At 39.9% G+C, this 15,753-nt stretch overlaps 1 protein-coding gene across 1 annotated transcript in view; it reads left to right on the forward strand.

Annotated features, from left to right (window-relative positions):
• Positions 1 to 15,125, forward strand: part of LOC126354688 (selenocysteine lyase-like) — a 150,537-nt gene extending 135,412 nt beyond the window's left edge. The window contains exon 8 of the mRNA XM_050004496.1: positions 14,244 to 15,125. Within this exon, the coding sequence (XP_049860453.1) occupies positions 14,244 to 14,395 (152 nt within the window). The 3' untranslated portion in view covers positions 14,396 to 15,125. The remainder of the gene's footprint in view (positions 1 to 14,243) is intronic.
• Positions 15,126 to 15,753: the final 628 nt, after the last annotated feature.

Here is a 15,753-nt window from a genome sequence, read left to right on the forward strand (position 1 = left end):
CACTTTAGTGCCTGGCATAGGGTTCATCAAACCACTTCGACACATTTTCTCTATTGTTCTACTCTTTGATAGTGCATGGGAAAAATGAACACTGAATTCTTTCTGTGTGAGCTCTGATTTCTCTTATTTTATTGCAATGATCATATCTCCATTTGTAGGTGTGTGTCAGCAAAATATTTTTACATTTGGAGGAGAATAATGTAGATCAAAATTTCATGAATAGATCTTGCTGCAACAAAACACACCTTTGTTTTAATGATTGCTACCCCAACACATATATCATATCTGTGATCCTCTATCCCTTATTTTGTGGTAATACAAAATGAGGTGCTCTTCTTTGAACTTCCTTGATGCCCTCCATCAATCCTAAGTGGTAAGGTTCCTAATATTGCGCAGCAGTAATCCAACAGAGGACGGACAAGTGTAGTGTAGGCGCTCTCTTTAGTAGACATGCTGCATCTACTAAATTTTCTGCCAGTTGAATGCAATTCTTGGTTCGGATTTCCCACATCATTATCATGTGATAATTCTAATTTGAGTCGTTTGTAATCATAATTCCCAGATATTTAGTTGATTGACAGCCTTTAGATTTGTGTAAATTATCATGTAACCAAAATTCAACAGAATCTTTTTAGTATTCACATGGATGGCTTCACTTTTCATCATTAAGGGTCAATTGCCACTTTTTGCTCCATGCAGATATCATGTCTAAATCGTTTTGCAATTTGCTTTGATAATTGGATGACTTCATTTGATGGTAAATGACAGCTTCATACTTGAAAGGACTGCACATATTGTCTCCTAAATGGTTTGTATAGAGGGCCTGTAACAGTTCCTTGAGTTATGTTGGATATCACTTATGGTTCACTGGTTTATTTTCCTTTCTGAATCACAAATCCAGTAATGCAACAGACAAAGGAAGGGCCTGATATCTGGGTCACTGATTTTGGTAAAGTTATGCAAGGATGTTCTGTATTGGAAATAAAGACACACATATTTAGACTTTTTACTAGATACTCCCTAGTTTTTGAAAAAATCAAGTTCAATGTTTATGATAGAACATTGTATTTTCAATGTTATACCTTGAAAAAAATGTAATACTAAACATCTTTGTTTATGTTTTGAATTGAAAACCCATGAAGTCAAGATGACACTTGATCATGTGCAATCTTGACTTCACAGGTTTTAAACCCCTGACATAAATTTAAAAAATCAAGAGACCATTTATCTCTTGGTTGACCGTCAACAAACTTTTTAAAAATGAATGTTTTTTTTTTAAATTTTTTACAGGGTTGTAAGTTGATAGTATTAGAGTTATTAACATTTTCTCGTTTTCATGCTGCAGCTTCGATACCCGTTATTCAGTGTCGAGTGCTGTTGGTAGTCAAGCAGTCAAGGCATTAGGCTGTTGAACAGCTAATCCATGTTTGTTCTTGGTCATGGCATTTTTTCATTGAATTTTTGTTGATGTATGTATAGTGTTCTGGTAGTCAGAATTCTTTTCTTTGTGTTTTATTGAAGATGGTCTGATGAATGATCAAATAAGTATATATTACAATATGTTGATTGTTATCTTCATCATGATACATAGTACAAAAATACACTTAATTTATATTATTGTGTAATGCCAACTGATAATCTATTCATGAGCATTCTCACAATCAGCAGGAAAACATACCATAGAAACAGCAAAACACAAATATTTCTCACAGAACGTGCAAAACATGAAAGAAATCCTGCCCCATTGACATGTTTCTTGTTACATTATTCATGGAAAACATATCTGATTCATGTTAGTAGAAACACATCTATCAGGTATCAATTTTGATGTCTACCAAGCAAATAAAATTATATCTTGAAAGACAGGTGCGGACAACTCCCCCCCCCTCCCCCCCCCCCCCCCTCTCTCTCTCTCTCTCTCTCTCTCTCTCTCTCTCTCTCTCTCTCTCTCTCTCTCTCTCTCTCTCTCTCCCCCCCCCCCCCCCCCTTACCTTATACACTCCTGGAAATGGAAAAAGGAACACATTGACACCAGTGTGTCAGACCCACCATACTTGCTCCGGACACTGCGAGAGGGCTGTACAAGCAATGATCACACGCACGGCACAGTGGACACACCAGGAACTGCGGTGTTGGCCGTCGAATGGCGCTAGCTGCGCAGCATTTGTGCACCGCCGCCGTCAGTGTCAGCCTGTTTGCCGTGGCATACGGAGCTCCATCGCAGTCTTTAACACTGGTAGCATGCCGCGACAGAGTGGACGTGAACCCTATGTGCAGTTGACGGACTTTGAGCGAGGGCGTATAGTGGGCATGCGGGAGGCCGGGTGGACGTACCGCTGAATTGCTCAACCTGTGGGGCGTGAGGTCTCCACAGTACATCGATGTTGTCGCCAGTGGTCGGCGGAAGGTGCACGTGCCCGTCGACCTGGGACCGGACCGCAGCAACGCACGGATGCACGCCAAGACCGTAGGATCCTACGCAGTGCCGTAGCAGACCGCACCGCCACTTCCCAGCAAATTAGGGACACTGTTGCTCCTGGGGTATCGGTGAGGACCATTCGCAACCGTCTCCATGAAGCTGGGCTACGGTCCCGCACACCATTAGGCTGTCTTCCGCTCACGCCCCAACATCGTGCAGCCCGCCTCCAGTGGTGTCGCGACAGGCGTGAATGGAGGGACGAATGGAGACGTGTGGTCTTCAGCGATGAGTCGCTTCTGCCTTGGTGCCAATGATGGTCGTATGCGTGTTTGGCGCCGTGCAGGTGAGTGCCACAGTCAGGACTGCATACGACCGAGGCACACAGAGCCAACACCCGGCATCATGGTGTGGGGAGCGATCTCCTACACTGGCCGTACACCTCTGGTGATCGTCGAGGGGACACTGAATAGTGCACGGTACATCCAAACCGTCATCGAACCCATCGTTCTACCATTCCTAGACCGGCAAGGGAACTTGCTGTTCCAACAGGACAATGCACGTCCGCATGTATCCCGTGCCACCCAACGTGCTCTAGAAGGTGTAAGTCAACTACCCTAGCCAGCAAGATCTCCGGATCTGTCCCCCATTGAGCATGTTTGGGACTGGATGAAGCGTCGTCTCACGCGGTCTGCACGTCCAGCACGAACGCTGGTCCAACTGAGGCGCCAGGTGGAAATGGCATGGCAAGCCGTTCCACAGGACTACATCCACCATCTCTACGATCATCTCCATGGGAGAATAGCAGCCTGCATTGCTGCAAAAGTTGGATATACACTGTACTAGTGCCGACATTGTGCATGCTCTGTTACCTGTGTCTATGTGCCTGTGGTTCTGTCAGTGTGATCATGTGATGTATCTGACCCCAGGAATGTGTCAATAGAGTTTCCCCTTCCTGGGACAATGAATTCATGGTGTTCTTATTTCAATTTCCAGGAGTGTATTACAGACTATAAGATGCTACTCACTGTGAAGCACACCTTAATTTTTAAGCATTAAAAAAGAAAAAAAATTTACATTTTTATTATTATTTTGCAAAGGCAGGCTGAAAACAAATTCTTAGTCCTATAAAGCTGAACTGACCTTTAAAATCCCTGAAAGTTGTCATCTGAACTTCCTTCTACTACTACTTCTTCGTCTTCATCCTCCTCCTCCTCCTCTTCCTCATCATCATCATCAGCATTATCATCATATGTAGGATGGTCTTCGGTGCCATCCAGAGCATTACTTTTGCTACACTTCTTGAAATCTTTAACAATAAAGTCTTCTCTCAATCTAGACCATAATTGATTTATCCACTGACATACTTGTCTGATTGTAGGTCATTTTAAAGCTCCCCTCAGCTTGAATTCTTGTTGGGTTTCATCCATTAACCATTTGTTCCATTCCTCTATCATGTAAGGTACACTTTAAATTGTTCATTTATCAAGGCTTCAAGACATCGCAGCTATGAAGTAAGTCCTCCTGGAATAACAGTAAGCTCTCTGTTTCCTTGTCTCAATTTCTCTTTCACATAATTTTTGAAATGGCTACTAAATTGATGTAGCACAAGAAGAGAACTCTTCTTCAATAAAGCACTTTTCCTTCTCTCCTGCTTTCTGCTAATCCATAATTTCATGCCAGCCTCGTCGATCCAGCCTATGTCACTTTGTCATACATGTTGAACCCCCCCTCCCTGGTGGTATTGTAGAAGGTTTTGGCATTGTTTTGCAATTGAAAATGATCATTGGATTAAGTTTCGTACTGTCAGTACAACATAAAAGGACAACAGTGTAGTGCATTTTTTTCATGTCCCATTGTTTTTATAGTTACAGTTTTAGCCTCATTCATGGCCATATTTCTGTTACACAGCTCATCAAATGTCAGAGGATTTTTGTCCATATTCACGTTTGGCATTGATCCACAATGGTTTGGTTTTGGGGTTGAATAATAAAGCAATGGAAAGACAATATTTTATCTTCATACTCTTGTGACATTTTCTGAGATATTTTAGTTTTGTTTCCCATGTTAAGTCCATGACGCTTCGTAAACATACAGCACCAACCAACTCCACCCTTACAATCTGTTATGTAAGTTCCGCTTTAACTCTAGCTTACGGGAGTGTATTTGAATCATTTTTGTATTAATTCTAATGCCATTATGACAGTGTTCTTGTATCCATTTAAATACGTCATCTTGTAGTTTTGGCCATTTTGCATTCAGTCGTCTGTTTGCCCATTTAGTCTTTCTCACTTCTTTACTAGCCCGCAAATCACGAATGGTGTTTTGAATATTATTTTCTTTTTCTTTTTGTTTACTTTATGAAAGTAGCTACTAACAAAAATATTGTATTGTTACTGATTGAAACCTACAATTATGGATAAAGGAATGTAAGGCAAAAGGTTAGAGCCACGTACCATTACGTGTCATTTCCTGTTATTACCTTATTGACATAAGTACCTCTGAAGCAGGGAGGTCTTTGGCAATCACAATTTCAGTTAATTATGACACAGATTAAGTAAGACATCAGATCTCAATAATAGGACAATAAAAACAGATAGGCATGGATTAATAAGAATTCTGGCTGTCACAGATTATGAAAAAGCTATTAATTTAATTAAAAGGGAACAGGCATGCCTTTGATAATAACAGCTTTAGTTAAGTAAAATTACGAAGTAGAAAAAAGGCAGGCATTAGTGATAACAGCTTCAGTTAAATAAAATTGTTGTTGTTGTGGTCTTCAGTCCTGAGACTGGTTCGATAAAGCTCTCCATGCTACTCTATCCTGTGCAAGCTTCTTCATCTCCCAGTACTTACTGCAAACTACCAAATAGAAAGCAGGCAGGTCTTCAGTGATGATAACTTCAGTTAAGAGAAATTATCAAATAGAAAACAAGCAAGCCTTCTTTAATAACCGTTTGAGTTAAGTGAGACTACCAAATAGGAACAGGTAGGCCTTTGTAAATAGCTGGTTCAGTTAAGTAACCAAGAGTTTGAATTGCCTCGTCACATAGGATGCATCAGAAGCCTTACATGTAAGGAGCACAAGACTACACCAAATAGGAAAGCCAAGAAAGATTACAATGAGAGAACCGACCTTCCAAGGGCCTGGCAAAAGAAATATTAACACAGCAAAGTTAATTACATGAGAGCAACAGTAAGTAGCCAAATGGTATACCCGTGTCACTGCAAAATACCGCCTCTACAGCAATGGTGAAATGATTGAAAGAAAACTAGGATGCCAAACCCGATTACATAGCCTTAGCAATTGCAGATTTTGAGATCAAGGCACCTCCTAAACCAATATAATTGACAGAGTGATGACGTCTGCAACGCCCGAAGGTAACTCAGAACCGGCGCGCAGCCGTATTACAAGAGAAAGATGTTCAAAGACATTTGACAGGTTAATTCGGCTAAAGCCCAACCATCTAGATAAGGTATGATGACAGAGGGGATTGTGTGTGTGTGTGTGTGTGTGTGTGTGTGTGTGTGTGTGTGTGTGTGTGTGTAGAAGTGTAGAAGAAACACATTGTCACTCTGACTCAGGAAACACCATGGTCTCGTGCAGTTTTAAGGTATCCTGTTAACAAACAACCAAGGCCAGTATCGTCTCAAGAAAAGCAAACAACAGCCACAATTCAGGGAACCAACTGGCGATGAAATAGATCAGCTAAGAAATCGCAATGCTCACAAGAGACCTATAGCCATCAATAAGAAAATAACAGTTAAGACCTCAAAATTCAAAAGTTAACTGAATTTCACAATTCAAAGCTGGAGCTTGCCGGTTCCATTGGGGACCCAGAATTTAGCACAGTGAAACTGGCTTCCACTCTCTCATCAGTGTGCCACATCCCAGAGCTGGCTGGCCAGGCTAAGCATAAAGATGGCACTCAAAGTCAGCCATGGATTCAAATCGACTCACAAATGTGCCCAACAACCACTCATAAGTCTCTGTGCCAAAGACGCTTGCGCAAATACTCACCTTTCTCACCGGGCAGACCTTTCACACAGTCCTCACTCCGTTACCACTCCCTAGCATTTCACATCCCCATAAACAACCTTGAGCATAGATGTTATTGGCCTCAACCATAGGGACATCATATGGCAGATTGAGCTAGTAGCACCAGGAATTCGAAAGGCAATGCCAGCAATCCCACCACGGCTCACCAATAACACAGGTCAGTTTTGATTCCACTTAATTGGCACCGTAGACTGCAATGGTGCATCACTGGCTAGACAGTGTTCTGGGTTTGTGGTGGTGGGGCAGGAGGTAGACAGTGTTAGCAAGCTTGTGAATCCCCGCAAATCATGTTCATTGCATCAGTGCGTTGGATTCAATTAGCAGCAGCACTGCTGCTGTCAGCTGAATCCAATGTTGCCAGATAGAGGTAGGTTTCCTGCGCCATCAAATATATGGACATTTTTTAAGATTGATGAGAATTTTAATTCAAACACTTGGCATTTTTACTTTAATTTTGAGTATAAGATGCACCTGAATTTTCAAGGCAATTTTTTGAAGAAAAAAGTGTGTCTTATAGTCGATAAAAATACAATAATGGACCAACATGCGAATTTTGGTAGCACTCCTCCTATATTGTAATTATCTGCACCACTGTGATGGTGCATGATTTTAAAGTCAGAGAAGGTGAACACTGCACAGCTGAAAGAGAGTGGTACACATTGGTGGTATCACTTTCACGGTGCAAGTCAGTTGAACATAGTCATCTACGAATGTTCTATCTGTTGTGTCATGTATCACAATGAAAATAACTGTCAGTATAATTTATATACTTTTTTGATTATGAATCATCTCCCAAGGTTTCACTTCAAAAAAAGGAATGAAAGGTATTTCTCATTATCAGAATGTTATCAGATACACCAAGAAAAGATCAAATGGAAAAAAAGTCATGACAAAGAATCAAACTGAGACCACCAGTTTGGCCTGCCTTACTGCTTGAAGTTAAACTCGCTCTACTAGGCACTCTGAATGGCTAGTACTCAAGCTATGGCACGAAAACACAAAAATGTTATTAGCTCCAGTATTATTAATACTGGTAGTTTTTAGACAATCTTCTGATGTATATAATTGAAAGTATGATTTTCTGACATCAACTGTGACCTCAATTTTTTCCCAAATCTAGGGAGTGTCTAGCAAAAAGCCGAAACATGTCTCTGTCTATTTTCAGTACAGAGTGTCCTTGCAATAATTGATCAAAATCAATTACCCACATGTCAGTCCTTCCCCTTGCAAGATCATTCTCCATAGGCACACATTCTGATTGAAGCCACATGTGAGGGACAGTGTCAAAATCCTTTTGGAAACATAGAATTATGGAATTAATTTGAGATTGCCGTAGATAGCACTCATTACTTTGTAAGAATAAAGAGGTAGATGTGTCTCAGAAGAATTTCTGAATCAGTGTTAGCTGTGTATCAACAGATAGTTTTCTTGGAGGTAATGTTCAAACACAACACATGTTCCAAAATCATTCTTCAAGTCAATGTCAGTGATATGGATGTGTAATGCATGCATTTACTTCTAATTCCTTTGAGTATTGATGTGACCTATGCAACTTTCTGATCTTTATGTAGGTATCTGTCATCAAACAATTTTGTATGATTGCTAAGTACAGAGCTGTTATATCAGTACACTCTGAAAGGAATGCAATTGGTATACAATCTGTACTGAAGGCCTTGCATTTAATATGTGATTTAAGCTGCTTTGCTATACTGAGGACCTCTACTTCTAAGTTACTCTTGTTGGCAGCAGTTCTTGATTCGAATTCTGGGATATCTAGTTCATCACCTCTTGTGAAGGAATTTCGGAAGACCGTATTTAGTAACTCCACTTTAATGTTACTGTCATCAGTAACAGTACCAGAACTGTTGCTGTTGTGCAGTGAAGATATTATTTGTTTTTTGCCACTGGTTTGCTTCACATGCAACAGAATCATTTGGGAAACTGTTAAAAGTATCTCACATTGAAATTTGCAATAATTTGGAGCTTCTGTCAAACTTCTGCAATCTTGGGGACGTAGTGTTGTTTTAAATTTGGCATGGTTTTCTTTGTTGTTTCTGCAACAGTGCCCTGACCTGTTTAATGTACCATTGTAGGCCAGTTCTGCCTCTTACAGATTTATTTGGTATAAATCTTTCCTTTGGTGTCAGTACTGTTTCTTCAAATTTAAGCCCCATCTGGTTTAAACATTCACAGTTAGTTCAGAAGTAATGGAGCCTTTCTCTTGGGAAGATGAAGCAAATTTTTAAGTGCATTTTTAAATAGATATATTTTGAATTTATGCTTTGTTTGTATAATATGGTATTCAGTCTTGCTACAGTGACCTTGTGGTCACTGATCCCTGTATCCAAATGCTCCCTATTTGCTTGGGATTATTTGTCTCTGAGAGGTTGAGTATGTTTTCACAGCCTTTGAGAGATACCCTGTGTGTTCCTTCGCATGACACTCCAACCTAAAAAACCACCTGGTCTACTCACAGTGTCTGCTACTCTTATAGCCACCTCCTTTGTGTAGTGGACCCCTGACCTATTAAGCGGGACCTGATACCCCTCCACCCTATGGCACAAGTTGTTGATTCTGCAGCCCACACAGTCACAGAACTGTTTGAGCTTTAGATTCAGACCATCAACTTAATTCTGTACCCAGTATCCTTAGTCAGTTGTATTGACGATGCTACAGATGGTGTGCTTTGCGTTTGTCTCGCAAGCAAGACTGCCAGTCCTTACAATTGAGCTAGCCACCCAAAACCAGAGAGAATCTCTTCTGATCCAAAGCATCACACACCTTTTGTACCAACGTGAGCCACCACCTCTGCAGTTGGCTGCATTGTCTGCTCTTCATATCATCCATAGGGATAAATTCCACATCTAGGATGACTCTTCCCATTTTCAGTGGGCTTCTGAACTAATTACTCAAAATAATTTATCGAGAATGCATTTAGTAAGATATTGGACAATAATTTTTGCCTGCCACTAACTGTAAACTTGTATTTTTGCCAACATATTGAGGCTAAATTGAAGTCACCACCTAGTATAGTTGTATGAATGGGATAGCTATTTGAAATGAGACTCAAGCCGTATGAACTGCTCAGCAACTGTATCATCCAAGTTGGGAGCCCGGTAAAAGGAACCAATTATTAACTTACTCCAGTTGTCAGGTATAACCTCTATCCATACTAACTTGCAGGAAAATATCTACTTCAGTTTTGCTTCTAACAGCAACAAAGATGCCGTCACCTACTGTATTTAATGTATTCTTTCGGAACACTGTTAGGTCCTTTGTAAAAATTTCTGCTGAACGTATTTCTGGCTTTAACCAGCTTTCCATACCTATAATGATTTGTGCTTTAGTGCTTTCCATTAGCACCTGGAACTCTGGTTCCTTCCCAACAGAGCTATGAAAATGTAGTACTGTAATATATATGGTTCATAGGTCAAATGTTGTGCTGGTTTTTGCCTGCCCCCTTTGAGAGAAACTCTGTTTGTTCCTTCCCGCGACACTCTAACATTTTAAAAAAAAAAAAAAAAAACCACCTGGTCCACTCACAGCTTCTGCCACCCTTTTAGCCACCTCCTTTGTGTAGTGAACCCCTAACCTATTAAGCGGGACCTGATACCCCCACCACCTTATGGCACAAGTTGATGATTCTGCAGCCCACACAGTCACAGAACTGTTTGAGCCTTAGATTCAGACTATCCACTTAGTTCTGTACCAAATATCCTCAATCAGTTGCATCAACAATGCTACAGATGGTGTGCTTTGCCTGTGTGCTTTGCCTTTGTCTCCCAAGTAAGACTGTCAGTCTTTACATTTGAGTTAGCCACCCAAGACCAGAGAGAATCTCTTCTGATCCAAAGCAGCACACACCTTTTGTACCGACGTGAGCCACCACCTGCAGTTGGCTGCACCTTCTGCTCTTCATATCATCCAGAGGGACCCATTCCACATCTAGGATGACTCCTCCAAGTGTGCACAAAGAAAGCATACTGGATTTATTTGCCTCCTTGGCACCTGTGTCCCTAAGGGCCCCCATTATGTGCTTAACATTGGAGCTCCCAACTATCAGTAATCCCACCCTCTGACTGCTCAGGTCTTGCAGTCTGAGAGGCTTCCTCTGAAATGGGACACATGACTGCATCTGGCTCAGGATCTTTATCAACCACATATAGTGCCTTAAACTTATTCATCAGATGTATCAGAGAGGTGGTCTTTTGCTGCCTGCTGTCTGTGTAAGTGAAGGGGTCACCAACTCAGCCTGTAAGCAAACACAGCAGTCACTGTTCCTATCCATAGTAAAGATCGCAGAACTCTACACTACATAGTTATCAGAATGCTAGATTTTGCCTAGTAAGCATACAACACGAAATAAATTTAAGTTTTAAGTCGGTAACTACAAGGTAACTGAAAATGAGTCACTTCTGTTTGGTGTGCCTAAAAATAATTCACAAACAAATGTTGTACTCATGAAAGACTCTTAGGGTTTGCTGGCGGATCCTAAAATCAACTTTACTCGATATTTCACTAGTTGCCATTTTCAGGAAAATGTTGCTTCTGCTGATGGGTCTCGCTGAAAACTGATGCCAGGTTGCAAATCGACGTCCTGTATAGGCCACCGTTCAGTACAAGGCGCATGCGCCGCCGATCACAGTTTCTGCCTTTCAAAACAGGGAGTTGGTGCTGCCCTTAGTGAAACACTGCTGGTAACGATATATCACAATCAAGGTCGCATCGAAGAACGTTCAGTTTTGATGTGAGATAATACAGGATTCCACGTTTTGCTAAGAGGAAACCCATTGTCTCTGTTGGATAAATTATCAGCCAACCTAATTTCAATCGCCTCTTTATAGACACTGTTCCAAAAACCGGAAATGTTAGCAACCACAACAGTTTCCTCAAATTTCATTTTGTGTCCCGCATTTAGGCAGTGTTCTGCTACTGCCGATTTTTCAACTGTTGTAGCCTTGTATGACTGCGATGTTCCACACACCTGTCATGCACACCAACATAGTGGCGTTCTTAGGACTCTGGTGTGGAGAGCATATGCCATTTCCGACGCAGACAGCTTAACCCAAGAACTTGAGCATTTGATGACTGTTTTTAAGGAAAATGGGCACACCGAGAAGCAGATTCGTCAGGCTATGGAGTTTGGGCCATCTCCAGAGGTGTAAGAAAAGGAACATAGATCTGTGGCGTTTCTTCCTTATGCTGGAGGCTAATCGTTTAAGATTGGACAAATTTAAAAAAATTTTAACATTAAGAGTGTGTTCCGTCCACCTTCTAAGATTATGGCTCTGTGAAGGATGATTTGGGGCTTAGGAAACCCGGGGTGTATAAAATTCCGTGTCAATGTGGGAAAGCTTACGTTGGCCATTCTATTCGCACAGTGCATGACAGGTGTGTGGAACATCACCGTCATACGAGGCTACAACAGCCGGAAATATCGGCGGTAGCAGAACACTGCCTAAATGAGGGACACAAAATGAAATTTGAGGAAACTGTTGTGGTTGCTAACATTTCCGGTTTTTGGAACAGTGTCTATAAAGAGGCGATTGAAATTAGGTTGGCTGATAATTTATCCAACAGAGACAATGGGTTTCCTCTTAGCAAAACGTGGAATCCTGTATTATCTCACATCAAAACTGAACGTTCTTCGATGCGACCTTGATTGTGATATATCATTGTCAGCAGTGTTTCACTAAGGGCGGCGCCACCTCCCTGTTTTGGAAGGCAGAAACCATGATCGGCGGCGCATGCGCCGTGTACTGAACGATGGCCTATATAGGACGTCGATTTGCAACCTGGCGTTAGTCCTCATCGGGACTCATCCGACCTGCAGCCCCTCCTTAAAAGCTCAGGCCTCTCGAACTGTACAGCTACATTTCAGCCTATGTATCTTTGTGCTTACAAATCTCGAGAAGTAGTTGGTTGAAATTTTGACTCAATGTTGCATGATAATATGTGTGCAATTTTATATACCTGTTTTTAAAAGTATATTAGTATGTAAATATAAATGTAATATATAAACGGGAAATCAGACAATCAAAAATCCAGGATGGAATAATGACAGTATTATGAAAAGTATAGATTGCTACTCACTGTGTAATGGAGTTTTAGAGTTGCAGACACTACACTCAATAAAAAGACAGCTAAACAATAAGCTTTTGGCTGAAAGTAGAAAACACACATGCATTCATGCAAATACAACTCTCAAATGACCATTGTCCCTCACTGCCAAGGCCAGACTGGATCCAGAAACACACAAACAGGGCATAATTGCCTTCTATTATTCAAACAAAGGTGGTTGGACACTGCTGACCAGTTGGCCGCCAATTATTCCATTTCCAGAAGAACCAGAAGATTGTCTTACCTATTGAATGTAACAGGAATCAATGCTGAGACCATATAGAATTTTTCACATCCAGGTTTAACTAGGAGTTTTTGAAAACTCTTGAGTTTATGGTTAATGATGGACCATTTAACATCAACAGCCAAAATCATGTTTTTACCTGGGAACATAAAGAAATATCTAAACAGTTTTGGATGCAAAGGAAGTGAAATGCCCATTGAAGAAACACCACCAAAAGTTAAGAGGGTGATGCTACATTTGCAGAAGGGTGAACCACATATTAACAACTATTACATGTATTTCATGTAATAAACTAACTTGCAAAGATCACAGCACAGTCCAATGCAGCAGCTGTTTTGAAGCCCAAATAGACAGTAATTAACATTCATAGGCTTTTCAAATGCACTCATTCATAATATATTTATTTTTTCAAATTAAACTAAACTCACCGTATGTCTACAATAACCATAAATAGCCGCAACCACATAATTATAGGTCCTAAACTACAGATCGAGAGGATGGTACACACAGTATACTATGCGAGCAATAAAGGAATAAATAGAGGCACAACTTGTAAGGGTTAATGTTTTGGCTCTTATTGTTCTCTCAAGATCGAACAAGACATTGCTTCATGAAAGACTGGATGGAAAAATTGGATCCATTAATTGGCTTTAAACTCAACTAGAGCTTTTTAGCATTTTTTGAAAGATATTTCACAAAGATCTGACAGTGGACCTCATTGTAGGCTTTACATACAGCTCTCCTGATAGAGGCACTAGTTGCCATTGAGGCTTCTTTGTCACTTTCATCACAGACTTTCCTGCATCAAAGTATAACAGTGTTTTTGCAACACTGCAAAAATAGAATATTTGAAGCAATTTGAGTCTGTCATCTTTGATTATCTTACTTGCTACATACTGTGTTCACATAGAACGCAATTTATGATGGATTTTGACCATTGATCAACACATTTCAGTATTTGCCAGATATTAATGAAATGTTCTTGATTTGTCTTGCTGGACTATTGCTAGTACAAAATTTTCAACAATAAATTGTCATTGGATTTTAATAGTATTTACAAATGAATCTTGTATGTGCAAACATACACTGTTTTCAGAAAATGTTTGTGGGAGGCCAAACACATTGTATTATTAGAGGTCAGTTCATTATTATTGACAAAATTTTGCTTAATGTTCCAGAATGGCCATGTCCCAAAATAATAATGTCATTTTAACTGAAAGTTGACTTACTCAGATGACTAATAATTTGGTCTACTGAGTGGATCCTGTTTTCAGGCCAACAGTAAAATGTAAAGTGGTATATAGTTATTGATAGTCTGATGCAAAATTATTAAGGTGCTGTAATGTACTCTCATAATTGTTGTTCTTTTTCAGTAGAAATAGTTCTTCCTTTATTGTTGGCAGGTGTCCTCATTGCCTCCGGTGTTCCGAGACAGAAGGCTTGTTGCACTCTCCGGCTCAGTATTGGAAGAGAGACAACTCAGCATGATGTTGAAACTGTTGTAGAGCAGCTTAGGCAAGCAGTTAACAGACTGGAGACTAATGTTGTTAAATAGCTTATTTATTAATGACTTTAGTTTCTATTAAATTTGCAGTTTTGTGATACTGAAAGCTCTTTAAAGGTTACTGCATATTTTTGTAATTAATTTCACTATAAACTCTGTATTTTGAGGCAGCCTGAATGTTCATGTTGGGACATATTATGCCTACTACAGTCACAGTTGTAGCTTCGGGTTGGTGTATAGAATGATAATGGTAAAAATCTTGGGAAAATCTTGAGACAGAATATATTTGTCGTTCCTGTTTTGTGTAAACCAGAAGTTGTTACAAATATCTTGCCTGAAAAGCTTAATCTTAAAAGTAGTTGTAAAGCTGATCTTTCAAATACTTAATTGAAAATATGGATAGAAGATACTGTAAAGGTGCATCCACACTATGCCTTTCTTGTGTTCAACTTTTCACTTGCGCATTAATTTCCAGCAACCCAACTACACATCCACATTGTGCATTTGTAATTTCCTGAAAATGGAGACCAAGTGTAAAGCACATTGTTACTTGCCTTTGGTGGGAATCTTTACACTTTTTAGCTGATGACAGGCAGCTGGGGCCCATATGTGTTTTTTTTATGTAGCGTGATGAGGTTATGTTGTACAGTGATTTATGTGCAGTAGTGTCTGTTGACTCCAAAGGAAGCACACTTAAGTTTATAGATGATTACAGACAAAGAAAAAAGTTGTATGGAATGCTACTTCTGAAGATTATTTGAATAAAAATTCAAGATGTGTTGCCCTGAGTGTCATTTTTTAGATAAAAAGTCTCCAGTCATAGTACTGTAAAGACTAAATATTTTAAGTTTTGAAGAAGAAAAACTGAGAAGAACAAATTAAAAATTTATGAAAAGCCTACATATACAAAAACTGTATGAATATTCATGCTATGGTGACTTAAAAGCACAGCATCTGTGGAGCCTGAATCTGAACAAAAGAAGTGATGGGATGTAGCTCCTCAACAAATTACTGAAAATAGAAATGAAGCACACTGATCATGCAAAAAGTATGAAACTGATAAACACAGTCTCCATTCTAGTGGATTCTTGCATCTGTGAAATTCCCAAATTTCTCAAGTCTGAAATTGTTAAAGAGGCATCATATGGGAGTACCTTAACAGAATGCGTTATCTGTCAACTCTTCTTTTAGCATTTCTTGAATACTGATAGCAGGTTTTGTCACATCTGGCACTTCTGTATTGTTTAAACTGCATAGTAAATTTATTGCACTATGCATTTGAGACTAATTAGTTCTGCATTGTGAAACAGACATAATCTGAATGACAGCTATAGTTACGATTATCATGTATGTTGTTCATATCAGGCAACAAATTTAAATAATTATCCAATTTTGAAAATTAATAATCT

This window comes from Schistocerca gregaria, chromosome 3 (assembly GCF_023897955.1).
Source record: "Schistocerca gregaria isolate iqSchGreg1 chromosome 3, iqSchGreg1.2, whole genome shotgun sequence".
Classification (NCBI taxonomy): Eukaryota; Metazoa; Arthropoda; class Insecta; order Orthoptera; family Acrididae; genus Schistocerca; species Schistocerca gregaria.